General features: G+C 34.4%; 1 protein-coding gene across 1 annotated transcript; it reads left to right on the top strand.

Annotated features, from left to right (window-relative positions):
- Positions 1–288: 288 nt before the first annotated feature.
- On the top strand, positions 289–15,113 carry LOC150082277 (uncharacterized). The gene is made up of 5 exons (XM_090380467.1): positions 289–378; positions 5,093–5,228; positions 8,068–8,172; positions 12,344–12,475; positions 14,945–15,113. The coding sequence occupies exons 2-5, from the start codon at positions 5,125–5,127 to the stop codon at positions 15,111–15,113; spliced, it is 510 nt and encodes a 169-aa protein (XP_090236593.1). The 5' UTR covers positions 289–378; positions 5,093–5,124.
- The last annotated feature ends 12,717 nt before the right edge of the window (positions 15,114–27,830 follow it).

Genomic DNA, 27,830 nt, shown 5'->3' with positions numbered 1-27,830 from the left:
AAAAAAAAAAAAAAAAAAAGAAGAAGAAGCTACAAAAATTCTATTTGTCATGCTTTTATCACAAAGTATTGGAGGACAGCTATTGGAACCACTGCGCTATCAGCGAATGTGGGTTTAAGGGACTTGCCCATTTTCCCACATCCCGTGGGGTGAGGATACCACCGATTAAACTTTGAAGAGAAAGTGTTTTTTTAGATTGCTTATTTTTCGAGTCCTGTAGTATGAACCTCTAACAATGGTTAATGAAGTTGATAGGGTATTTGGTGCTTGTAAATTTGGTGTTATTGGGCTATATTTGATTGCCCTACTCGAATTGATTTTTGAACGCACATAGAGGAGGCAAGCGATTTGTTTTATTTGGCTTTGCCATACGAAATGGTTAGTGAAAGTTTGTGTATTATTTGTTAATGCATTTGAAAATGTAAAAATTACACTTTCTTTGTGTTGTAAAATAATTTTTCAAGAAGACCTGTTTATCAGAGTGCCTTATGCGTTAATTATGTTTATGGAGGAGTAAAAATTTAATTTTTACTTTTGGTAATAAACGGATATTGATTGATTTCGTTTTGTTGGAAATTAACATTTTAAATGTCAAAATTGTTCCCATATAGTGGAATATATTAATTTTACAGATCTGAAACTTTCTAACTGTAATGCTTTGATTTAACAACTGCTTCTTTTCGAAAGGGCGTTAGGCACGTTTATTGCGATTAGTGATGCGCGTTTTAGTGATATGACTAATTTATCTTTTCATTTCATTCCTGGGTTTTTGACAACTCGAGAAAATCATTCATTGGATAATCATTTCCCATAGACTTGGTTCTTCTGTAATCCAACTTCGCCCTTTCAATAAGTTGGGTTTCATTAATTTGAAGTAAACGCACACTCAAAAGATAAATGAATGCTGTTTATTTAAAAGTCGTGTAGTTGTCTTGATAACTATTTCAGCACTTCTTGCCATGTTTACATTAACTGGTTTCACTGTCTTGACTCTAGTTAGTACAACCATGGTGAAACAGTTGAATAGGAAACAGCTACATGAAAGATGTGATGTGGCATTTTTAGCTTACACTGAGAAAAAATTTTCATTTCAAACCCTCACAGAAGCCCAGGGGCTCACATCTGGTGAATATGGGCTTGACACATCGAGGGTCCTGAGCTGGACATCATCATTCTTCTCTTTCTTGGTGATTCCCTTCTACTTTTGACTCTCTCTCTGTCTTTTAGGGTAATTCGGGAAATTTTTTTTTTGGCTGGTGCGGCATCAGCATCAGGCTTCCTTGCACCATATAGGTAATAATAATAATAATATGGCCCATGATAGATGAACTCATGTGGGGGGGATAAGCCCCCAAGAACATTTAAAAAATTCAAAAACATCTGACAACCCCCCCCCCCAAATCTCGAAACAATAAATAATTATATTTTTTTTCAATTGTATCCCAAGGTGGCCATGTGATTAAAGGAGTTTATAATTACAATGATTTAGAGTATTTTACTGGAATTTGTGACATTAGTTGTATGTGTAACCCAGATTTGCATTCTGATTGTCCACTGTGATAGTGTCTTGATTTAGTTGTTTTGTGCTGATTCAAAAAGGTCTGAGTTTCAATCCTGTCAGATACTGGAAGATTCTTAAAGGCTTTTTCAGCTGTGGCTCTAGTTGGGAAGCCTCTTCCCATCCAAATTATTCCTGGTTTTTCATCCAGAAAGCAGGCCAACCAATCTGAGAATAGTATGCAACTTATGGACATATCAACAAATATCTTCTCAACCTCCAACCCATGTATGGTACTAAATACTATAGGTTCTAATACCTCTTTTCTTTGGGGGTTTTCATTTAAAAAAAAACAAAAAAAAAAAACATACCGAAGCCTTAGTTGTCTTGGAGCAAATTGGATATAAGCACTTTGATTCAAGAAGAGGATATCCGTTGGAGGGGAAACATTAGAATAAATTTGTCAGTTGTGATATAAAGAGAAAGCAACACCCAGAGTAGGAGAGTGTACTAAAGATTCTCTGTGTAAAGCATGATGATTAACCATACAGTTTATTCAACTGGAATGAGCAAAGAAATCAGAATGCTTTATCTATCCAAACATAGATTGGAACTTGTGGATAGGGCACTTACCAGTGGCAGTCAGTTCTTGAACCAGCTGGATGACCATTTCCTACATCAGCTTGTTAGGGATGCCACTGTGGAATCAACATACTAAACTTGATCTTACTAAAAATTCATGTGCCATTAAAAAATCTTCCAAGTTAAAGAGCCACTAGTTGCCATTGACATTTTATTATGGGAAAGATCCAATGAAATTAGTTGTTAAGGGAAAAGGAAGGATTTTCATTTTATTAAAGAAGACCATTTTAGCCCTAATATCATTTGAGTTAAATTCAGTGATAGTGGCTAAAATTCCTAAGGGATATATATGCTAAATGGAAAATATTATCTAGAAAATAATTCCAAGTGCCCCAACAGAAATTATATATTGAAAATTCCTAAATTTTTAGGGAAGTTTTACCATTCACATCATTTCATTCCTTTAAAAGATATGACATAAAGAGCATAAATTGAAACTCGTTACTGAAGAATTGATAAAATTGGTATCGGAAAAGAAGGCCGAGATAGCTACGGATCATCAAGAGACCCTGTTCAGTATAGAATGTATAAAGGAGTTTGTAATCATATTACTCACATAGTGAGTCAGGCAGATATGAAAAGGATTTATTATTATTACTATTATTATTGTTAGCCATATGGTACAAGGAAGCCTGAGGCTTATGCTGCACCAGCCAAAGAAAAAAAAAAAAAAAAATCCCGAGTTACCCCAAGAGAGAGAGAGAGAGAAAGACAGAGAGAAGTACAAAGGAATCACCAAGAAAGAGAAGAATGATGATATCCAGCTCAGGACCCTTGGTTTGCCAAGCCCATACCAGATTTGGCAAAGGTTCAAGGATATCACCCCAGGGGCTCACATCTGGTGAGTATGGGCTTGGCACACCCACGGTCCTGAGCTGAATATCATCATTCTTCTCTTGGTGATTCATTTCTACTTTTGACTCTCTCTTACGGTAACTTGGGAATTTTTTTGGCTGGTGCAGCATAAGCCTCAGGCTTCCATGCACCATATAGCTAATAATAATAATAATAATAATAAAGCTAGTAAAAGTTCTTTGCATAGGTATTTCAGTATTGAAAGAAAAGAACCCTATTGTCTCATTACAGGGAAGTAATGGAATCAATGTAAATGATTCTCAGCAGAGCGCTGATGAGCTGTGAATAAGTTATTTGTATATTCACTCAGGAATATACATGTCAGTAATAATTCATTTTGGCAAACAGCATTAAGTGAATTTGTGATAAGCATCAAAAAAGGCATGCCAGGATTTTAATAAAAATTTGAAATGTAACACGTTTCTTGGATCATGTGCAACTAATATATTAATCCATTATTTATATATTTAGTAAACTGATTAAAAAAGGAAGCTCCTTCACCCATTTTATTTTTCACATGCACAGTACTTAAACCGACAATTTTTCTTTAATGCATACCCACCATGTTGCTCATTCATTCCTCCAGTCAGTGCTCTGCAACAAATAGTGTAAAGCACCTCAACAACCAGTATGGGATATATGTGTGAAAAAAAATCTCTATTTCTATTTGTCTAATTTTGATGAACTTTGGGATGGCTTGACAGATATTTCTGAAAGATTCAAATTTAAAATTTCATGAAAATTTGTCAAATGTTAATTTGTTTTATGCGGAAGACAGGTGGACATTGCAAAGACAATAGGTGCTTTTTGTATTTGTAATTGTACCTAAAAATTTAAGAAACTTTCGATATATGATTTCTGTTGGGGTTCATTGGCCTGTTATTTTAATGTGTGCTTATTTATTTTATGTAGTGTGTGGTGTTAATTTTTTTATTGCATTAAGCACTCTGAATGCTCCTAAACATACTGTGTTAGTGTTCAGAATAACTTTAAGCTAGAGTACTCCTATGTTAGTATCAGCAAGAGTAGTTGAGACAATTGATGAATGCAAAATAAAATTGAGACTGAAGAAAGAGCACATAATAATTACCTTACATAATCAAGGATAATGAAGTGTGTAAATAGACTAATTGCATCATATGGATAATAATTATTTTTATAAGGCCTCAAAATTGAATAAAACAATCCAATAAGGTAAACCAAGAATAGGAAAAAAAATATCCAACTGATGTGCTGGTTCACTTCAGTGTACCCAGTAGTGTGCTGGAGCTGGCTTGCATGAGCCGATTGTTAAATTTTCAAGAATTTTGCGAGCTAGTTGTTAAACTGACAATGGCTGTAGAGCAGCACACACTTCAATCCTCAATGGCTAGTGGCATTTGGACGATAAGCTTGTATATGGTGACACAGAAAATCCAGCCAGGGCACTCTTATTTCAGCACCCTTTGTGCTTCCTTTCCCCCACCCCTTTCCTATGCGGCAGCCTGTGTAGGGATTATCTCCGCTAGCAATTTTACAGAAATATTTCCAACAAACATCTGCTTAATTTTGCCTGAGCTGCTTCTTCTTAAGGTAATGACATTCCTACATTTAACAATAGATCACATATCAGATTTAATGATGATAAATTTATTGGGAAAAGAGTTAGCGGATTGGGATGCAACTCCATTTGTCAAATCAAAGCTGAATCGCAACCACAGATTGGTTACAGATACGAGAGCAAGTCAACGGAAACATTTCCTGAGAATCAATTGGCTATATAGAGAACACAATTAAAAAAATGAATATTTTATTATTGTTTGAAATTTTTGTATTCCAAATTGTAAATCAGTAAAACTTACAATAAATATACACACACATTCTTGGCCTTTTTTTTTTTTTTACTGAGCTGGTTGTTAAAAATTTACCAGCCCACCACTGCAGGTACCCTAGTTTAAAGAATGGGTATTCTAGATATTTTAACATTAGTGTTACAACGGAGCTAAGAAAGTCAAGATTTTGCTTTCCTTTTATAAATTAATATTTTATATTTTATCAGATCAATAAATTGACATATTAAGAATAAGTATAGACTGATAGTTTAAAATTTGTTTGTAGAATAAAATATCAATGGGGAAAGTTCCATCATAATGCCAAAACAGAAAGAAGAAAGTCATCAAAAGTCTCATGTTGAAGAAATAAACATTTCTGCAGATGACAGTTTCTATGCTTTTTATGTTTTCAATTTGAATAAGTAAGTAATGAATTAACAATTTATAATTGGATATTTTTGCTTGGGTGGATTAAATATTACCAGGAAAGGAATGGAAGTTAAAACTTTACAATAAAAAAAAACATAGTTATATTACAGCTATACTTGGTATGGTGCAATGTTGAGGGCAATCACTGCTTTGTCCTTTTTTCTTATTTTTATGATTTTATTTTGAATATTAGGGTATCTTGCTATTTATCACACTGAAAATTATAATATTAATTTGCTGCATTTGTTTTGGGGTAATCAGTGTTTCTTTTTCCATAATAGTCTTGGAGATATAACCACATTTCTCTTTATAATAAAGTTACTTTTGATATAAATGTATCATAGTCTGATTGTATAGTGGTATCCCTTGACATTTGTCCACCTTCCCGCTAAATGTGGTTATATTTGGCTGTATAGAAGACAATGACTGAAATACAATTATGTAATTTAACTCTGAATATAAAAATTTTCAGAGTTAAATTGCTGATGCCTCCTTAAAGAAGTGGTCCTTATGAATTATTTGTCTTTATTTAATTCATTTTATTTTTTATTATGAGGTGGCATTTATGATTTGGTGGGTGTGAGGGTGTCTGTCCTTGGTTGGGAAGTTTTGCTTTTGCATTGCTGAGGGTGAGCGTTGCTTTGTACTTTTTCTTATTTTTATGATTTTATTTTGAATACTAGGGTATTTTGGTACTCGGATAATGCAGAATCACACCTTGTCAAGTATAATCCTAATTGTAGTATTTGTTTGTGGTGATAGTGTTTCTTTTTCTATAATGGCAATTAAAATTTATATATTGTATGATGGTCATCCCAAGTGTAATGATTACAGTTTTTCCCTGAATTCTACCCCACCACCAGTTTAAAAAGTAACACAGTAATAGTTGGTTAAAATATGTGAAAACTCTCTGCACTTATTTTTCTACATAGTCTTCATTATGTTCCACGCAGTTATGCCGATGTGAAAGAAATGTTCTTGCCACGGAAAGTTTCATCTAATTCATGCAGCCAGCAATGAATTGGCCTTTTGTTATCATCAGATAGAGAGAGAATGAGCTATTCTCTCTCTCTCTCTCTCTGAGTAAATGAAAGTCACTGGGAGTAAGGCCTGCACTTTAGAAGGATGAGAGAGAATGGCCCATTCTGTGTTTGTGAAGATTTCCTGTGTTTGATCACTTATGTGTATGTATTGTAGCATACTGTTATATTGTAGCAGTGCATCTTGTTTGTCTGTCCTCTGCACATATTGGTTTTAGCATTAGTAGAGGCATATAATGCAAGAAAGCAAACTTATGCAGCATCAGCAAAAAAAAATGCTCCCATTTCACCCCTCCGTTCGATCGAAATACCTGTCCAGCTCAGCCTTAAATTTTTTTAGGCTATCAACTTCCACAACAAAGGATGGAAGTCTGTTCCACCAACCAACCAACTAACTGCTGGCTAAAGGCAAACTTCCGCACATCTATCCTATGTCTGTCTTTCCTCAGTTTGAATTTATGCCCTCTCAGGTGATTATTCTGAGCAAGAGGAAGAATCTCATCAGCATTGAGCACGCTCAAACCATTCAAGGCTTTTTACACCTCAATCAGGTGTATATACATCTTAATTTAAGCTTCTTTAGAATGTGTATATATCATTGTGAGTTGACTCTTTATGTAAGAAGTTCACAAAGGTCAGTTCATAAATATCCCAAAAGGCAGTAACTAAATCTTGTCTGTTGATGCTTATTTTAAAACTTTTTGAATGTAAATAATAGTTATATCTGCACTTCTCAGATTGCTGTTTCGTCTACATTTCATAGTGATAAACTGGAAATTTATCACTAGTTATTGTTCATGAATAGGTTTCACAACTTTTCATACTGCCAGTGAAATTTTCAGAAATTTTCAGTATACATACATGAATATCATGGATGCGTGTTTGTTTGTTATTTGGTTTTTAGGAGCATTAGCAACTAAGGCCATATTGCTCCCTGATATGCGGTGGTCATTCCTTGACCTTTCCACATCCTCCATATTTGGTGGCCACGGGATAGAATCCCAGTCTAATCAAGAAGCGTGTGCTATGCATTGCTGCTCCTGCCCACCCGGCTACGGAGGCACTGGAATTCACAACTGTGCATACATACGTACTTAGGAGAGATCTTATGGTAGCCAAGTTTATTGATGATTGTCTCAACGTGATAACCAATAACAACATTGCCACTCAATTCAGCTTGCATGCTCTGCCAGTTAACTTATATAGCAGTTTGGCAGTCTTTTTATTATGGGTTGACTACTCTGCATAATGTCATCCAAAGCCTTATTACTTTTAATCGAGTTAATCCACCTCCTCATTAACTATACTCTAACAGATGACTAGTCAGCTACTTCATTCTTATGTGTTCATTATATTTTTTGTATACTACTATTGGGTCTTTTCCTTTTTTAGTCTAAAATTCAATTGCAGTTTTTTGCTGGTAGCAAACCTTGAGTAGCCGCAATTTTCAGTTGCCACATGTAAACCGAACCGGTGGTGTTAGGTGTAATGTTGTCTATATTCTTTCCATTTCACTTAGAATGCTCTCTTCAATCTGCGAGACCTCTACTCCATAAATTTATTAAAAATTAAATTATAGAGCAAAGGCATTGGCATAACTGTTATTCATGGGGGTAAAAAGGTGGAATCATTACTTTTTTTGGGATTCTTGTATATTTGTTTTTATTGTTGTGATTACACTAAAAAAAAGTAAAGCCTGTATGTTAAAAAACTGCCATCCTTCTGCTACAATAACTTATTGTTTGTTGTATCTAAAAATATACTAAATGCTTTAAATGCATTTATATTTTAGACATCTCCAGGCAGCAGAACCCACAGAATGTACCCAGGAATCATTAGATAGCAGCAGAGCAAGCAGTCCTGAACTAAGCTCAGATACTGAGGAATGTAGGCATTGGTAATTGAGTTTTTAATTAACAGTTTTATATGAAACTAGCAGAGTCCCTGCATTATTTTAAAAATTGGCAAAAAATTCTGTATTAAAAAATATATGCTGACTGTCCTATGTGACTTTGTTGTAACTTCAGGAGGTGGTCCCTGAGGTCATTTTAAGTGAAAGATTTTATATCAACATGGGTCCAATTTTCAACTGTAACTGAGCTATGGGTACTTATCAAAAGTTTGGAAAGGTTTCTAAACTAAACCTTTCTAAACTCATGAAGTTTAGAAAGGTTTTATAAAACTGTTTTCAGGGATACTACATTAGGGCTCTATAATGATGTGATGTTTATAGGGCATGATTCAGATGTAACAAATTGAAATGGATATTATATCAATTTTTTGAAAATGGTAATTAAGTCACTAAAAGAATCATAAAATTAAACGTATTTAATATATCTGTATATTTAAAATAAAATTACATAAAAGCCATAAAAAATTAAATACAATAAAACGATCTTAAAATATTATAAACATAATAAATACAAATTCCAGAGCTTTCCAAAGCCAAGGTTTTCTTCATTAGCAGATTATACATTCTAATTACAATATAGACTGCCCTACCATTAATATCTGAATACCCGCCTATTTAAATAAGCTTTATTTATAGGAAAACTAATAATGTGCCGAAACCTTTAGACTGCCAGCCTCTAATCTCTATGCAACACTCTCCACCAGTTTTGTAAATGTTCTCCAATATTTTCTACAATTTGCCTTCAAAGCACCAGTTCAGCTCTGTTTTTTAGGCAATTTCTCCTCACATACACTTGATCTGATTCACCACAGAGGTTTTCTATAGGATTGAGGTTAGGGCTGTGGGCTGGCCAGTCCAATTGTTTGGCACATGTTCTCAAACCAGCCCTTCACAACACAAGCAGTATGACATGGAATATTATCCTTCTGATACGGTTATGGACCTTCTGTGATGTGCTGTTACAATGTAGGTAATGCATTATTGTCCAGGACATCTAGATAGAACTCAGCATTCATGGCATTGTCCAAAATAACCAAGGGTCCTATGCCACACCATGAAAAATAGCTCTACGCCAGCATGCTGCCTCTGTCAAGCTTCATTGTAAGAACAATACAGTTCAGAAGTTAGCTTTCTGTGGGTAACCACCACATCCAAGTGTGACTGTCAGACTGGTAGACCATGTACTGTGACTTATTACTTCAAAGCACAAGGCAGGAGCAGCAGTGCGTAGCACATGCTTCTTGATTAGACCGGGGTTTGAGCCCGTGCCCACCAAATACAGAGGATGTGGAAAGGTCAGGGAATGACCACCACATATCCCCAGAACAATATGGCCTTAGTTGCTAATGCTCCTAAAAACCAAATAATAACAACAACAACTTCAAAGCACAGCTTTCCATTGGTTTATGGTGTAAGAGTGGTTGACCTTACATCAAGTTAGATGGCATCTGACATTAATTGGATGATTAGTAGCTTGCGGATGGCTGTACGACCATGATAGCCCATATCACAGCATCCTGCTCACTGTACTGATGCTGCCATGTGTCCAAATAATCTTACAGAGAGTGTGTATGACAGTGTCAACCTGCATTCTGTCATCTTCAGAGGTTTTCCAGGTCATTTCATGATAGTTTCAGCACCAGTCTGCTTAAATTTGTAAATCGCATCACTAATTGTCAAACTAGGGATCTTCAGTGCCACTGAATATCACATTCAGACCAATTGCTTAGGTATCACCCTGTTATCATTCTGCACTGAAAGTCTCTTAACTGTGTTGATTGTGGTATTTTTCATTTTCAGTCATTCTACTGTCTCTTTGAAGGCCTTCAGGCATATTTATAGCTGTCTAATGTGTTGCTTGGGTATGACATGACCAACTATTAGAGGGGCGTCTGGATATTAATGGTATGGCAGTGCATATGCTCTATGTAATTACATGGCATGGTTGCTGCAGTGGCAATGCATGATCCTATCATTGTGGGCACCAGAAGTGTCCCTTCCTCTGGATTGTTGCCAGTTAACAATCAGTAGTGGGATGCATGCATTGTTCCTTATCATAGTTCATATGATACGTGCATCCTACCATCGAATCTGTGATTCTTAGGAGGGTTGTTTGCTGGCAACCATCCGGATGAAGAGACACTTTTGGTGCCACAATGGGAGTCACATGTTGCCACTTCAGCAACTGTGGCAACATATGTACTTATGAAAAGCACATATGTTGTAATCAGAATGTATAATCTGCTGATGGCTTCGCTTTGGAAAGCTCTGGAATTTGTGTTTGTTATTTATATAATATTTTTAAATCATTTTATTGTATTTTAATTTATTTTGATCATTTTTATGTAATTTTATTTTAAATATGCAGTTATATTAAATACAGGTTTAATTTTATGAAAGAATTCTGTTTTATGATTCTTTTTGTGACTTAATTACATTGGTATTGGTGTATGTGAGAAATTGATACAATGGATATTCCTGAGTAGAATCAGTTGGCTTAAATTTGTAAATCACATAACTAATTGTCTACCTAGGGATCTTTAGTGCCACTGAAGATCCCTAGGTTGAAATGGAAATGAAGACATTTTCTCATTTAATCTGAAAGAATGCTAACTTATCAAAATTACTTCAGTAATCTCCCAGTTTATGAACATCCAGTCTTAAGAATTTTGATGCCATAAACTCATACATAAATTCATACCATGAAAATATCATGAATTTGATTTACAAGCCAAAAGCATAATCTTAAAACTTTTACTCCACTTCAGCAACCATAATATATTACCTTTTAAAAGCCAAAATGAATGAGAGTGAAATATTTTCAGCATTTATGTATTTGACCAATATTTTAGAGTAGAGTACAGTACATTACATAAAGGGTAGCATAAATTTTGTGAGATAAAAGCATGAAAATTTGAGTTCACAGATAATAATAGTTTGAGTATATATTCAATATTATTTAACAGTACGTATACAATCATTTTAGATTAAGGCAAACTATCTCTTTGGTAGATCATTCTGCTAACTCTGTCTAGCCTAGAAAATGTGCTTCCAAGTTCAGTACGTCATTATTGCATCTGGGAAATTTCAGAAAGAAATAAATTAAAAGTAAATTAAATACAGTAAAAAACTCAGAAATTCAACAATCTTGGAGCTAGACAATTGTCAGAATTTAGGATGGGATGTTATTGCACTTGTACTGCCATATCTATTATAGCAGAACATAAGTTTGTTTTTGTGCCAAAACTACTGAGGCTATGAGGTATCAATGTATTCTGTGGTCAATCTGCTTGTTTTGCTGGATGGAAAAAAAAACTCATTTCTTCCTTAAACTAGAGTTTGAGGAGGAAATGTAACCCTTGACTGAGACTAACTTTAACAGCCACAGTGTGCAAAAAAACCCTCAAATTCCTCCATCAAAGATGGGATTTAAATCTGTTTATGTTGGAAGGATGCTAGTTGTAACTGCTATGCTGTACATGAGGGTAATATATCAGTATATTTCATTTTGTTTTTACAGTGATATAATGCTTTTCTATATGTATAGAAAAAAGGCACACTATACATTAAATAAAGTATATATTAACCAGTGACTTTCTTGTATCATTTGGTTCAGAACTAATAAAAAAAAAGATGCAGAAATTTTTTTTTTTTTTTTTGGTACACATCCTTACATTATGTCATTAAACCTATGGGAAAATTACTCCCAAACTACTACTCAGGGGCATACAGTGTTTATAAATCAGGTGATTACTGTAGAAATCTCAAAAAATGTTTTTGGATTTCTGGATTTCTTTTGATTCCTCTTTCCAGTAGTGATTTCCTTTCTAACTTCAGAAAATTACAATTTAATTAAACTAAATGAATAGCATAGTTACACAATAACAAAACTAAAACATGTATTATTATATCTTTGTTATTAATTGCCTATTGCTTTTAAGCTAAAATTTGTACTCTCATATTTTGCCTTCAGTGAATATTACAAAGCTGCCCACATCCAAAATTTCAAGCTTACAATTTAACTGGACAGATGTCAGACATGTAAACTAAACACACTTAATGATGTTGAAATCTTTCATATCAAATGTAAGACTGTTTCATTAAGATAGATTTATCCAGTAAACATGCTTATTCAATTTTTAATTGTTTCTTACAGCTTATCCCTTATTGCTACCAACCTTGGTGCTGAATTAGAGACAAATGTACGTTGTTACTTATTGAAAAAGCTTCGAAATAAAATTGATTGGTATGCCAAGGAAAACTACCACAGCTTTTTGAGTTCCTTTTGGTAAGTAGACTAATCTGTTTTAGAACTATACTGGCATCCAAAAGTTGAGGAACCTTTGTGGCTAGCATGTGAACTGTGATCACTGTTCTCCCACACCATGTTTTGATGGTTTTAACACACGTGATATCAAAAAAAACATGAAACCATACAGACAATAAAAGTGTCACTTCAAGCACACCACTCAATTTAAATCAAAAGTGGTACAGAATTCATCTGTTAAGTTTTCTTTTGCAATAACATGACATACATTTGGAAGTTTCAGAGAAGTGGATGGATGATGGTAGAACAATCACAAGCTTGCGGTGGCTTCACCTTTAAAAATGTAAGGAATGGTAATTTCATGGTTATGGCAACAACACCAAGAGACAGAGAATGTTATCTCTGTATGCCAGAGATAACAGGAAATAACAGTTTCATGCTGACTGTATATGGAGAGCTTCAGAAATTCTATGCAAAATTGTCCTTGCATAGAATTTCGGAATGTTAAGATTATTTGAGATTCAGTCTTGAAAATGACTCTGAATATGTCATCTGGAAAAAAATGTGGAAACCTATTACAATCTCCACATCAAGAAAGGGACCTACTATTGTGGCAGCAGTGACCTGATGGTTTGAAGAATCATCATGATAAATGGTCCCTCCAGTTACCACATCTTTGAAGAGATGTGCTCTTTGAGCCTTGTGTCAGGATTTTCAGAGGTGCCATAAAAAATGAATTCATCTTCATGATTACAACACCAAATGGGTTTGTTTTGCTTAACATAAAATAAAATTTTAAACAATTTTACATTTATAAAATACATTTAATATAGGTTAATTAGATAGTATGAATCAGAGCTGTAATACTCAATATGTTCTACGTTGATAATAATATTAGTAAATTTAAACTCCTCTTATTTATTTACTAATATAGGTTAATGAATAAATGTTCATTCTTACAGAATCAATGTTATGAAGAGTTTACTAGCATCCTTACTTTACCTGTGCTAAATTACTGCTAAAAGGCAGTAAATATGAACTTTCTCATTATTGAAATCCAGGTCATAATTTCTGACAGTAAAAATGAATTTAAACTGTGTGCTTAGTTCATTTTTTTTTTTTTATATTGGTTGTGTACAAGGGGCATGAAGGAGTCTAGTAACATGTTACTTTTCAACATAATCCCGTTTGGAGCCAATACACTGCTACCGATGCTGCAATATTGGTTCCATCTGTGAAGAACGTTTTTTCTTGGGACTCCAGGAATACATCCACTGCAGTAATGATGCAGTAATGATACACTGTAGTAATGAAGTAGATGTAAGTCTGTTGGTACTATATCTGTTGTATATGGGGGATAGCCCAAGATTTTTCCTCTCTTTCATTCCTCTCTTTCTTGGTGATTCCCTTCTACTTCTCTCTCTCTCTCTCTCTCTCAGGGTAACTTGGAATTTTTTTTAGCTGGTGCAGCATAAGCCTCAGGCTTCCTTGCACTATATGATTAGTAATAATAATAATAATTCAGCCCAGAATTTGATAAAACTTAATCATGTATCAATCATCAATACATGGATGTGGAGATATTGAGCAAACTTAAGTTTACTACTAAAGCACTTCATTATAATTTGCCTCAGTATTGCACTGTACACTTTAAATAAAAAGTACTGCCCTGAAATTGTAATATGGAAAAGCATACATTTTAAATGAATTGAAACATACTTCTCCATTGGAGTGGTGCTTTTTATTAACATGCATAGTTCAGCACCGAGGAAACTTGTTGATGCACTTTGCCTCAATGATACATAAAACTGACATTATGCCTTACTTGTACAATAATGTATTATTGCTCTTATAACGTGGCCTTTGCCCTAAATTTTGAAAGATTACATTTAGATAATTATGTATGAAATTGGTGTTTCATTAAAACTCTTATGGCAACTTTAATCTCTCAGTCACCTTTAATACTTGAATATCAACTTTTTCAAATTTATTCCTTGATAAAAAAAAAAAAAAATGTTCGTTGATAACTAGTTTAATTCCCCACGAAGAAGTGATGCTAATGATGTTATTCTTATTTCAGTATGTAACCATTAGTTCTGTCAGTATTTTGATGTTTGCTCAATAAAAATTTGTTCATAAATCATATAAAATTGTCTCAGGAAATTAAAAAATAAACATTCATCCAGATTATTTTATAGAGTATTTTTTATGCTTGTTAAAAATGTATTTTTTAAATTATATTTCTAAATAGATATTAATATAAGGGAGATAAATCATCCTGAGAACCAAGATTTTAAATATTAGATATATGTTGGATAAATATGATCTTATATTGAAATTGAATTTCTGCTTTTTTTTTTTTTTTAACATTGTATTTCTGAAACTTGATCTTATTTTATTAATTGAAATACATTTTTTGATTTCATTTGTAAATGAATTGTAATATTTCAATCACAAATGTGGTAAATATTTATGAATGGTTCTTTTCAGTATGGATGACAAGACAACTGTTGGCTGCTATTATTGTATACTTTCAAAAGCTATGTTGGAGGAGTCCTTTCAGGATTCATTTTCAGAATCATTTGAAAAACAGACATTCCTACTTTGCCTTCTTGGTCCATCAGAAATTACTTTTGAATCATATCCTTTATATATATAATGGATTATAGTATTTCATTATGATGTATTAAAGAAAACTGATGCTTCATGTCAGAATTACTATAAGTTCACACTGTTCTTAGTTTAAATCAGTTCCTTCATACTATATGCCATTAGAATAGAATACTTGTAGTCATAGGCAATTACATTTTGTGCTGTGACTTTAAATAGGAAGGTGTCCTATAGACAAATGAAAAACAATGTTTACTTTTTTCATAAAATAGATTGTATCTGCTGTTATAATTTCCAACTTAAAATTTCAAAGTAAAGATTTTACAGGTCTCTTTCATAGGTCTTTACAGGGATTAGTTTAACTAGTAATGGTAAACAGTTTACATCAGCTTCATGTTAAGGTCACAGTAGAATTTTTTTTTTTATTCCAATGTGGTCGAAATGTGGGTAGCCTTTGTTAAGTTTAATGTTAATTTAAACATTAAATTAACATTGAACATAGTAATGGGCATTCTTATAAGTGCAGTGCATTGATACTGTATAGAAGGAAGAATTTTTTATTTTAATGATGTTAATAATATTTATAAGTGCATTTGTATCTGTAACATGACCACTTTATTTATTATTGTTTAACATGCTTAAACTATTATAAAAATTTAAAACAGTGGATAAAATTTTCATTTAATTATGAGCACACACGCATCCAGTTACCAGGAAGGCAACTTTAGGATATATAGCTAATAAATAAATAACATGTAATTAATAAACTACAAAAAACTAGTATAAAATAAAACAATCTAATTTATTCTTTAAATGAGACTTCTTTGCCAGTGTTATCCATCCAGAAATAAGCTATTCATACACTTTGTACACTATGATAAGTAATTTTAATAAACAAGCATTATGATAAAGCTCTTTTCTGGATTTTTGTTCACATGCATTATGTATACAAGCCGTTTTGTGAATTGAAGGTTAAGGGTTAAGATTTAGTGAATGATCAAGTGCTTAACTCACAATGATTATTTATGGTAGGCATGGTTTCATTATGTAGTCTTAAAATTTTTCTCTGAATGACCATTGCAGGTGATACAGATTTCATGTTTATTTCAGTGAAGATGAAGTATATGAGGGCTGTTTAATAAAGAATGATCATAATTTTTTTCACAACATACCTTTAATAATCATCCATATTTTGATGGTCTATTTCAAAGTAGTTCCCATTTGATGAAATGCACTTACTCCAAAGTTTCTGCCATTCTTCAAAAACATGACTTCTACCATGTTTTTGAAGAATGGAATTTTTTGACATGCTTTTAAGAATCTCTTGTGATGTCTTTACAACTTCTTTTGATGACTGAAAACGTTTTTCTTGCAGCTCCTCCTTTAACTTCGCAAATAAAATAAAAAACTGCAGTGTGCTAGGTCAGGGCTGTAGGGCAGATGAGGAACACATTTGACATTAATTCTGGCTAAGTGGCGCCTCCGTAGCCAGGTGGGAAGGAGCAGCAGTGTGTAGCACACGCTTCTTGATTAGACCAGGGTTTGAGCCCATCACCACCAAATATGGAGGATGCGGAAAGGTCAGGGAATGACCACTGCATATCCCGGAGCAATATGGCCTTAGTTGCTAATGCTCCTAAAAACCAAAATAACAAAAAAAAAATCAAAAGCTGGCTAAGTACTTAATGAAAATATGAGCAATGTGAGATCTCATTGTCGTGATGCAGCATCCACCAATCTGTGTGCAGTTGTGGTCATTTGTGATGAATGTGATCCTGCAAAGTGTGCAGTACAGTTCTGCAATAAGGTCCTGTAATAGTTGTATCATGTAGCACAACATGCTGATAAACCATTCCTTGAATGTCAAAAAAAGAGATGACCATAACTTTTCCTGCAGAAGCCACAATTTTTGCTTTTTTTTGGCATTGGTGATGACAAAGACTCCCAAACAGAGCTTTGTTGTTTACTCTCTGGGTCAAAGTGATGAAGTACATCTCATCCACTGTTATCACCTTGTTCAGAACCTCACCGTCTACAGTAACCACCCGTTGTAGCTCCTGACAAACCTCCATGCAAACTTGCTGTTTCTCAGGTGTGAGTAATCTTGGAACCCAGCTTGCACAAACACATCATATGCAAAAGGTCAGCATATTTGCTGGTTGCCTTACTGTTATACAATGATCTTCTCTCATGATTACAGAAGCAACCTGGAGTCCAGGACCGCTGATTTTTGTGATTGCATCATGTTTGTCTTTAAACATTCTAAACCACTTACAGGCTGTGCTATATGCAAGTGTAGATTCACCATAAGCCTCTTTTAATATTTCATATGCTTCAGCTGATGTTTTCTTGAGACAGAAACAAAATTTGAGAGCAGCATACTGTTCCTCGCATGTCACTGAACAGACAAACTTGACTGACTGTCAAGGGCACGCTGTGCAGACAAGTCAACTGCACAATTGGTATGTAGTTTGGTTTGGTCTTAAAATCCACGCCTCAGCTAGAAATATCAATCAGTATGATTGTTGCTCATGAAATATTAAAATCATTCTTTTATTGAACAGCTTAAACCTGTTAATATTTGTGTAATTATACTTTTGTCAGTTTATTTGTGAAATTTTATTTCTTTATTTCTACATTAAGTGAAATTCGTAAAGATATATATGTTTATGCTTAAAAAATAAGACTTATTTTTCAGAAATAAAAATTTAAAAATTTGCTTTAAGTCGTATTTGCTATTACAATTTTTTATGCTATTTTTATATTTTATTTTTTTGCTATTTTTATTTAAAACTTTTCTTGTTACAAACAAGTATTATGAAGTTATTTCTGATTTGATTGGGTTTTTTTTTTTTTTTTTTTTTTTTTTGGTTTTTTTTAAATGATAATTTTAGACAGTGATTTGATTATGGTATATTTCACTATTTTTCTTAACCAGACTGAATATTTTCATTTGAAATTGAAAAATTTTGTTATAGTCTGCTGCCATTATTAACTTCAGAAGTGAGCATTAATTTTTTGTTTTATAGTTATTTTTTACATTCGCTTATATTCATTTTAAGTCCACAAAAGGTAATCAAAACACTTCAGCACTGAATTGTTATTTAGAAAATAACGATCTTGGCCAATTACACCTTTTTTTAATCGGTTAAATAATTTCAGAAAAGCTTCTGTGAAGTCCTTTTTTAATTTTTTTTTGGCTTGCATTTGCTGCTAGTACCATAACTCCTTTGTTGGAAAACATTGTTGTTTCTTTAATAAATTCTTTAGTTTGGCGGAAAAAAAAATATGTAATGTAAGGTCAGGTGAATCAGAAGGGTGCTATAAGACAGTTTTAGTGTGTGGGGTGTTGTATTATTATTAAAATGACCAAGTGATGCAAGGCAGCAGACTTTTCTGCATCTTCCAAAAAAAAAAAAAATCCAAATAACTCTTACTTTTATTATTACCAGAAAGTGATCATCTAGTTCTACCTTGAACTGTACCAAGCTTACTGCTGCAGCACATTGCCTAAAGGTAAACTTCATGAGGTCCATGAAGTCTATTGCTTCCTAAGACTTTATATTTGTACCCTCTTGTTCTTGTTTCTCTTGCCAGTGAAAATACTCCTCCATCATCTTGCTACCTGTTTTTAGTACAACTGCATGTAACTTTGTCAATGGTAACTAAATTTGATGGTTACTATCCAGTTATACTAACTGGATAGTAATTTTGCTAACACATGATTTATAGTACGGGGGTCCCTGGTATTCATTATCCGAGTCCCCGCAGTTACGAGGATTAATTTCTGAAACCGATACAAGCAATGAAAATAACGTGGATTTTTGGAAAACTTTTACTATTCTGCATAGTATAAAAATGATGGGAGGAGATTGAAAATAAATTTCATGTAGATTAATAACTTGTGGAAAAAGTTATACCCTGATGTAGTTCGTGAATATGAAGAATGCAAAGTGACCGGGTTACAAAATGAAATTGTTATCGTGATGCTGTTTCACAATCTCTTGTCCAAAAAGATGCATCACAGGGATCGGTACTCAGTGCTGCTTTGTTTGCACTTAGAGTAAACAGTTTAGTGCAGAACATTTTGGGTAATGTAGACATCTATCTTTATGCCAATGATCTTGCAATATCTTGCCATTCACAGAATATGCATTCCATTGAAAGACATTTGCAGCTTGCAGTAAACAAAATAGTGTCGTGGACTTCACATAATGATTATCATCTGTTGGCAACCAAAACTTCAGCCATTCACTTTTGTGAAAAATGCCAACTACATCCAGAATCTGAATTATCACTGGGAAATCAACTGATACCAGTTACCAACAATATCCGATTCTTGGCCATGACCTTTGACACTAAACTGATATTCCAGAAACACATACTACAAAAGCAAACTGTTTGTATGAAAAAGCTGAATATACTTAAAGTCATCTGATTCATCTCATCTATGACATGGGGAGCTGATTGTTATACTCTACTCCACCTATACCTGTCCTTAATCAGATCTTGATTAGATTATGGTGCCTCTGATTATGACTCTGCTCAAAAAACTCTGTTAGCCTGTCTCAACATAATACAGCATAGTGTGCTCAGGATTGCTCTTGGGGCGTTCAGGACTTTGTCGGTCCAAAGCTTATATATAGAGGCCAGTGAACCTCCACTCCACATTGGGAGAAAGATGCTGCTCCTCAATTATGTGGTTAAAATAAATAGCCTTCCATCTCATCCTATCTGGTCATACCTCTATGATCCTCAATGGGTAAACTTTTTTGGAAATAAGCCTCTTGAAAACAAACCTACAGGAATCTGTCTATGAGAACTGATTCAGCAGTGGAATATGCATTTGAGCAATTCACATCAAGACAAAGAAATTGTACAGCCTCCATGGAAAGTGTGTATATCTTCCTGTGATGACTACTTCCGACATTGGGGGAAACACTCTCTGAACAATCAAATCATTCAGAAACTACATGTAGCTCACTCCTTGACAGATGCAGAAACCCTGCAAATTTATACTGATGGCTCCAAAAGTGACAGCTGCGTAAGCTGCTGTGGTACTACCAACATCAACAGTCTCTGTTTAATTACCACAAGAATGCAGTGTTTTTACTGCAGAACTCTATGCCATTAAGATGGGTTTGAACTTACTTGCTAATGATTTCACTCTGAAATCTATACAGGCTCTTTGAGTGCAGTGACAGCCCTCCAAGGCAATTTTCGCTCTCCACATCCATTTATAAATCAAATAATTCAAATATTGGATATTCATAACAATAGGCAGTGTGTCACTTTTTGTTGGATACCAGGGCACACTGGAATACCAGGAAATGAGCATGCAGATAAAGCAGCAAGAAATCCCACCGACAGTGACAATATCCAGATTCCTTACACAGACTATAAACTAATCATACTCCGAAAATGCAATGAAAAATGGAGAGAAATTTGTTATAACCAGTTAAATAACAAGTTACGAAATATAAAACAATCCACAGCTATGGAAATCTAGCATCCGCTCAAACAGACACGAAGAGGTTGTGCTTGCCAGAGCACATATAGGTCATACCCACCTTACACATCTATATTTATTGCAAGGAAATAATTCACCACTGTGCTTTCACTGTGATTCACCACTACCATAAAGCATATTCTTATAGAGTGCACTCACTATCAGTATGCCAGAACCACATCATTCTGATCCCTACCTAATTTAAACAATCTCTTCAAATTAAACATATCATTGGAGACAACTCCAATTTGCCTGAGTTTTTCCACTCTCTAAAACAGGTTAATATATATATATATGCTCATCTAAACTTTTTATTAATCGGTAGTGTTTCTCCACAGCAACAGGTGCGATTTGGCCATAGTAGCCCTTCCACCAAAAAACCCAATAACAAAATGAAATTGTAAGTCTTGCAAAAGAAGCTGGATTCCACAAAGTTGATGATGGGGATATTACACATATTACACAATTGCTTGAATCAAGTGCAAAACCACTTACAAATGAGGAGCTAGCAGAATTATACCAACTACTACAGTAGAGGAGCTGAAAATGATGATGTGATTGAATCACCAACAGATAAAGATTTGAAAATTAAAGAATTAAAGGAAGTCCTTAAGAATATTGACCAAGCACTTGAATATTTTTGTGAGAACGACCATCTTCATGATCGTGCACAAAAGTTAAGTGCAAATTTAAAGACATAACTAAAGACTAGGGCACAATTTTATCTGAAAAAATACGGCAGAAAAAAAAACAACTCTGGATTCATTCTTTATTCGTAAAACTGAAAAATAGTGCAACTTCAATAAACTTTACTTAACCTCACATTACTTAACATATAATAAAAAATGTTTAATAAAATAATTCCCATTTTTCGGTTCCTTCAATCCATTGTTTCCCATGTACAAGTACACAATACACATTACGAAAATTTGGTCCCCGTTTTAAGTGGAATTTTCTGGAACCAGTTATCCTCAGATAACGAGGACCCCTTAGTAGCCAATGTCTCTTCACTGTTCCTTCTTGTTTAATCACACTTTCATTTGTAAAGATCATTGCAAAATACCTATTCTGTTCATCTACTGCATTTTCTGGGCTGTGTGGTGTACATTTTTACCACCATCATCTTTTAAGGGGTCTCCCTGTCCGATTTACTCTTTTTTTTTTTCTTGTATTTGCATACAAATAGAACTTCTTGTTCTTATTCTTATTTCTCTTTGCCAGTAGATTTTTTTAAATTGGCTTTTGCCTGTCTGATCCATGTTTCTTTTTAAATGTCTCATTAACTTTTTTTACAGATATGTTTATAATTGTCATGCAAAATTTATTTTGATAGCCTGTAACCCCATGCTTCTTTTTAACCCAGTTAAACCTTTCAGCTCTTTTTTCATCCATTTTTGAATATTTGTTTAAAATAGTCCTGCTCCATTATTGAAGAGGGAGGTGTAAATACGTATACAGAAACTAAATATATAAATGAAATCTGAATTACTGAAGTAATTGCTGCTATCCAAAATGACACACTGCAGTCATAGTGAAAAATGTTCTGGTTCGTTGCAGGATGTGCATCAGTTTTAATGGTTAACATTTAAATGTAATTTTTAAGAAATAGACCAATAATAGTGTACTTAGAGAAAAGTAAAACACAAGTTACATATTATCACTTCAATTTAATATGATAGTTTTGTTTTCTGTATTGTATTCCATACTAGACAGTATAGAATTTTTGATTCATGCAGTTTTTATCTTTATCTTTGGTATCTTGCAATTTTGTTATTGAATTATATATTAGGAATATAGAGATTAAAAAATCATTTCAATATAAAAACAAATCAACATCAGTTTAGCATTTTTGAGAAGCTTTACATACAGCTGATTCTGCTATAATGTATGGCATATATTTTGAAAAATGGTACCTAATAGAAATGCATGCTATAGCATGTCATTTTCATATAACATTCAGAGATAAGTTCCTTAGATAGTATGAATCAGAGCTGTACTACTCAATATGTTCTACATTGATAATAATATTAGTAAAATAATAAGAAGAGTTTACCTCAATATAGTACGTAGAACACTTCCATAAGAATATTTTATAGCATTAAAAATGGAAATTTTAAAGTTTAAATCTAAGTACGTAGAACACATCCAGTATATACATACTGGAACTGTATATAAATTTTTACACACAAAATGTATAACAAATCAAACTGCAACATGTGCTTCTCGATAACCGTAAATTGAAATGAAGCTAGTGAGAAAGAGTGTAACATAGCGATATGTTTGGGGTTTTGTCAAATAAATATGCATGTAACTTGAAACATGCACTCTAAGATGGCCTGTTATAGCAGGATGTGCTATACTTTTAACTATTTTACTTCAAGTATAAAATTTTGAGATAAACTTAAAGTTTAAAAAAATAGTAGTTTTTTAAAAGTTCTTTAGTACTATCAAAAGTTGTATTCTTATTGGAGGAACTGGTGATTTTTACAGGTGTTTGAAAGCCAGAACGGTGTTCAGAAGAAGCTGGACAGGTGGCATATTTGGTGTATTGAGTACATTGCACAATGCATTAATCTACTGAAGGAAAATCTTGCAGTTATCTTACAGTTGGTAGGTGAGGGCATATAAAATCTCTCTTATGGTCTATTTTTACAATTCCTTCTTCTTTCTTTTTAAAATATATTGACCCTTATTGTGAAACAAATTGCTGGTGCCAAATGTGCCCTAAAATGTGGGGAGGGGTGGTTTGACAGTGGGTTGAAGAGACGAATGAAAATTGTCCTTGAATGACTTATGTAAGGTTGTTTTTGTCTCTGCAAGAAAGTGAATCCTCAGCAGAGTGCTTAGGTGAATTAATGTAGTAATTAATGAGACATTCAAACAAATGTTATTTTCTACTCATGCTCTTCACATTATAGAGGCTCCACCATGTGCTAACATTTCAAACATGGACATAGTCATACAAATACCCTTATGCTTTCCCTTGTAGCTAGCTTAGTGATTATGATTTCTGTTCTTCCATGCCAGATGGAAAATGCCTGGGTTTGAACTTTATCAAGGTAGGAGAAATTTTTGTTGGTTTTTTTTCAGACTGTGTCCAAGTTAGTCAGCCATGATGTAATGGTTAACAATTTTCCCCTCCTAGAAAAATGTGGTCTTTTCATTTAGAAAATTGGCAAACTGCCTATAGGGTACATAGAGTTTGCCAAATATATATATATATATATATTTTTTTTTTTTTTGGCTGATGCTATATAAGCTTGCTTTCTTGCATCATGTGCCTTTACTATAATGCTAACAGGAAATTTACAGACATAATATACTGACATCAGCCTTAGTTGCCTCAGATCAAATCCTAAATGAACAACAAACACCCTCTCATACTTAGATAAAGAAGAGGAAATAAAACTTGCATTTATGCTCATTTCATGCTATATGATCATTAAACTTCACAACAAAATATAATTATGGTTGCTTTATCATAATTATATATATAATATATGTTGTACTACAGAATTATCTTGTTTCAGCTACAAATAACTAATCAAAGCTTTTTCATTAGTTTTTGTGTTATTCACCACTCTTTTCATAGGTTATCATTGTGTTCTGCTATACTCTGTGTTTTGAAGTCATTTCTCACATCTTAATTCTTAGCACAAAATGCCCCTGACTTGCCATATTGTATGTGTATTATACTGTCAAATTTTTCTGCTACATACAATGGAGATGTGCGGAGAAAAGAGTTTCACAAATTGTGTGTTTTGTGACTGGTTTTCCTGTTTAACCTGAGCTCTGGGAGAAAAAAAAGAACATCTTAACCTTCCCTGAGATGTAATACCTAATACCTTGACCGTGTATGAGAAAATCCCCATAAACATTCCTCTCCTCCCAGTGGAAGTATTCCTCAACTTCAGGCTGTTAAAAACTTGAACACAAGCTTTTTCCACATGATTAAGCAAACAGTAGTCATGGCCACTTTGCTAGACAAGAGGGCGTCTCCGTAGCCAGTTGAGCAGGAGCAGCAATGCATAGCACATGCTTCTTGATTAGACCGGGTTTGAGCCTGTGACCACCAAATACAGAGGATGCGGCAAGGTCAGGGAATGACCACCGCATATCCCAGAACAATATGGCCTTAGTTGCTAATGCTCCTAAAAACCAAACAACAACAATAGCTAGACAAGAGTTGTTTAGGGTTTAGGGATAATAACATAAAATTTGAAGGACATTAGAAATTTACAACTGAATGGAACTAAATAATTTTATATAACACCTGAATTTTGTAACTGAATGAAACAGTCTTCTGTATAGATATTGACTGTTTGTGAAGAAATTACTTTTATTCTATCAGGGCCATTCTTAAGTCCAGGAGCTTATGCAGGGGAGTGAAGTATGATCACTGCATGCTATCCTGTTGGGTGGGATAAGATAATCGATAATGCAAAACAGGACACCACTGCAATATGGAAGAGTTAATCATGTGGCAGTCCACATGGCTGGTACATGTGTACAAGAGGAAGTCCAGAAGTAATGTTCTCTTTCCCCCACCAGGTGCCTAGTTTCTTAGAACACATTCCTGTCATCACTTTGAAGTATTGGTTGTGTCTGTGCAAGTACGAACTTTCATGTGCCGTGCATTATCTGTAGCGAATTCTAATGTTGTGAAACCATGAATTTTTCAATGGAAGAACAGAGATCAGTTATTAAGTTTGTATTTCAAAAGATGAGAAAAACCTCAGATCTGTGCTGAGACTACCATGGTTTTTTTGTGACATAATTTCCTGCTAGCACAGTTTACGAGTGAGTTTGTGAATTTGAAGATTGCAGACAGGCTATTCAAGATGACTCATATTCTGACAGAACTCACTCATCACAAATACTTCGAAACATCACTCATATGGATGATCCTGACAAAGAGGAAGTAGTAGTAGTAGTGGCATGTGATGCAAGAAAGCAAGTGTATGAGCCATCAGCATCAGCACCAGCATCAGCCAAAAAAAAAAAAAAATTACAAAACAATTCAATCTAAATGTTTGTCCAGTTCCTCCTTAAATTTATTTAACCTCTCAACTTACACAACGACAGATGGAAGTGTGTTCCAGCAATTAACCACCTGCTGGCTAAAGGCAAATTTCCACACATCCATTCTACATCTGTCTTTCCTCAATTTGAATTTATGTCCCCTTAGGTTCGTAATCTGAAGAAGTGGAAGAATCTCATCAGAATTCAGCATGCTCAATCCATTCAAGGCCTTATACACCTCAATCAGATCACCTTGCAGGTGCCTAGTCTCCAGACATTGTAATTTGCAAAACTTAAGACTTTCTTCGTAAGAGCAACCCTTTGTTCCATTCACTAATCTTGTTGCCCTTCTCTGTACTTGTTCCAGCAGCTCTACATCCTTCTTGAAATGAGGCCTCCAGACCTGTATACAGTACTCAAGGCATGGCCTAACCATTGCCTTATACAGAGGGACAATCAACTCCTTTTCCCTGCTAGCAAAATTCCTGTATATCATTGACAAAATGACATGACCTACCCTGGCAGCCTGTCTGCATTGCTCAGAAAACTTCATATCTGACTGCACAATTACTCCCAGGTCTTTTTTATTTTCTACCACCTTAAGTGTAGTACCACAGAGTTTGTTCGTTTCTCTGGAGTTACTTCTACCCATATGCAGTACTTTACATTTGTCAATGTTAAACTTCAGTTGCTACTTCTCAGCCCACCTGCCCAAATTTTCTAGATCCTGTTGCAGTAGTACACTGCCATTATTGTCATTAACAACCTTGCCAACCTTTGTATCATCTGAAAACTTCGACACTAAGCCTGATATACCTTCATCAATATCATTGATAAATATTCAAAACAACAGTGGACCCAACACCGAACCCTGTGGGACTCCACTAATAACATTAGTCCACGAAGAGCAGCACCCATTGATTACCACCCTCTGTCTTCTCCCACTCGATCATCCTTTTATCCATTGTAGCAACTTACCCTTAATACCATTCTGTTACAATTTGTACAGTAGTCTTCCATGCGCAACAGTGTCAAAAGCTTTGCTGAAATCCAAGTATATGATATCAAAATTATTTTTTGCATCCAGTTCCTTTGTAACCACATTATAGTATCCAATCAAATTTGTCAGACAAGACTTTCCCTTAATAAACCCATGCTGTGTCTGAATTATTGCTGCAGTCTTGTCTAGATGATCCTGAAATGCATCTTTAACCAGTGACACCATTATTTTTCCTGGAACAGAAGTTAAACTAACTGTTCTGTAATTACTCGTGTCATCCTTCGATCCCCCTTTTTGAATTGGGGATACATTTGCACATCTCCAGTCTGTGGGGACCTCCCCTGAATCCAAGGATGCCCTCATAATTATGGCTAAGGGTTTGCTTAGTTGCTTTGCCACCTCCTTTAATATAACTGGCTATATCCCACCACCCCAGGTGCCTTTCTTATGTTTAACTTCAACAATTTCTCCTCCACTTTGTTCTCAGTTATTACAAAATCATTAAGCACCCTGCTAAAATTTGATAACCTGACATTTTCAAACCTTAATAACTCCTCAATTGTGAATGTAGATGCAAAATACTCATTCAGTTTGTTTGCTGTCTGAGCAGGATCATCAACAGTCAGACCATCGATATCAAGTGGACCAATCAGATTAACCCCCTTCCTTTTAGAGTTTATATAAGTAAAGAAATCCTTGCTGTTTTTCTTAGCATCCTTTGCCAAAGATTTCTCGTAATCTGCCTTCGCCTGCCTAACCTCCTTTGTGACTTGATTACAGACCAACTTATATCTGCCAATGGCTTCTGTGTCGCCTGATAATTTATATGTATTCCATGCATTTTTCTTCTCTGCCACAAGTCTCATTGCCGACTGGGCTAGCCAGGTAGGTAAAGTGACTGCCTGGCAACCCAAAGGTCGCGGGTTCGATTCCTGCCTCGGGCTTGGATCACAATAAAATGCAAAAAATTTGGGAGGTGCAATATGGCCATAGAAGCTGATGCACCAACAACTAACAAAAATACAAAAAAAAAAAAAAAAAAAACGAGTCTCATTAGTTCATATGACAATCATTTAGGCCTAAACCTTGAACAGTATTTCTTAATAGGTATGAAACTTTTAGTAGCTTCCACGATTAATTCCTTGAATGCTTCCCACTTAGAATTTGCTGTTGGTAACATCATCAGTTGATCCCACTGTACAGAATTTAAAAACTGTCTGAGACCACTGTAGTTG

Source organism: Mastigoproctus giganteus, chromosome 8, assembly GCF_048544385.1.
Source record: "Mastigoproctus giganteus isolate SK-2022 chromosome 8, ASM4854438v1, whole genome shotgun sequence".
NCBI classification, from domain to species: Eukaryota; Metazoa; Arthropoda; class Arachnida; order Uropygi; family Thelyphonidae; genus Mastigoproctus; species Mastigoproctus giganteus.
Note: the sequence above shows the minus strand (reverse complement) of the source record. Positions and strands in the feature narration are given on the sequence as shown.

What these genes read in the sequence shown, in the direction of transcription:
- LOC150082277 (XM_090380467.1), top strand. Translation starts at nt 5,125, where the DNA reads ATGCCAAAACAGAAAGAAGAAAGTCATCAAAAGTCTCATGTTGAAGAA. An exon ending in ACTGAGGAATGTAGGCATTG is followed by an intron (nt 8,173 to 12,343) that starts GTAATTGAGTTT and finishes TGTTTCTTACAG; the next exon opens with CTTATCCCTTATTGCTACCA. An exon ending in AGCTTTTTGAGTTCCTTTTG is followed by an intron (nt 12,476 to 14,944) that starts GTAAGTAGACTA and finishes GGTTCTTTTCAG; the next exon opens with TATGGATGACAAGACAACTG.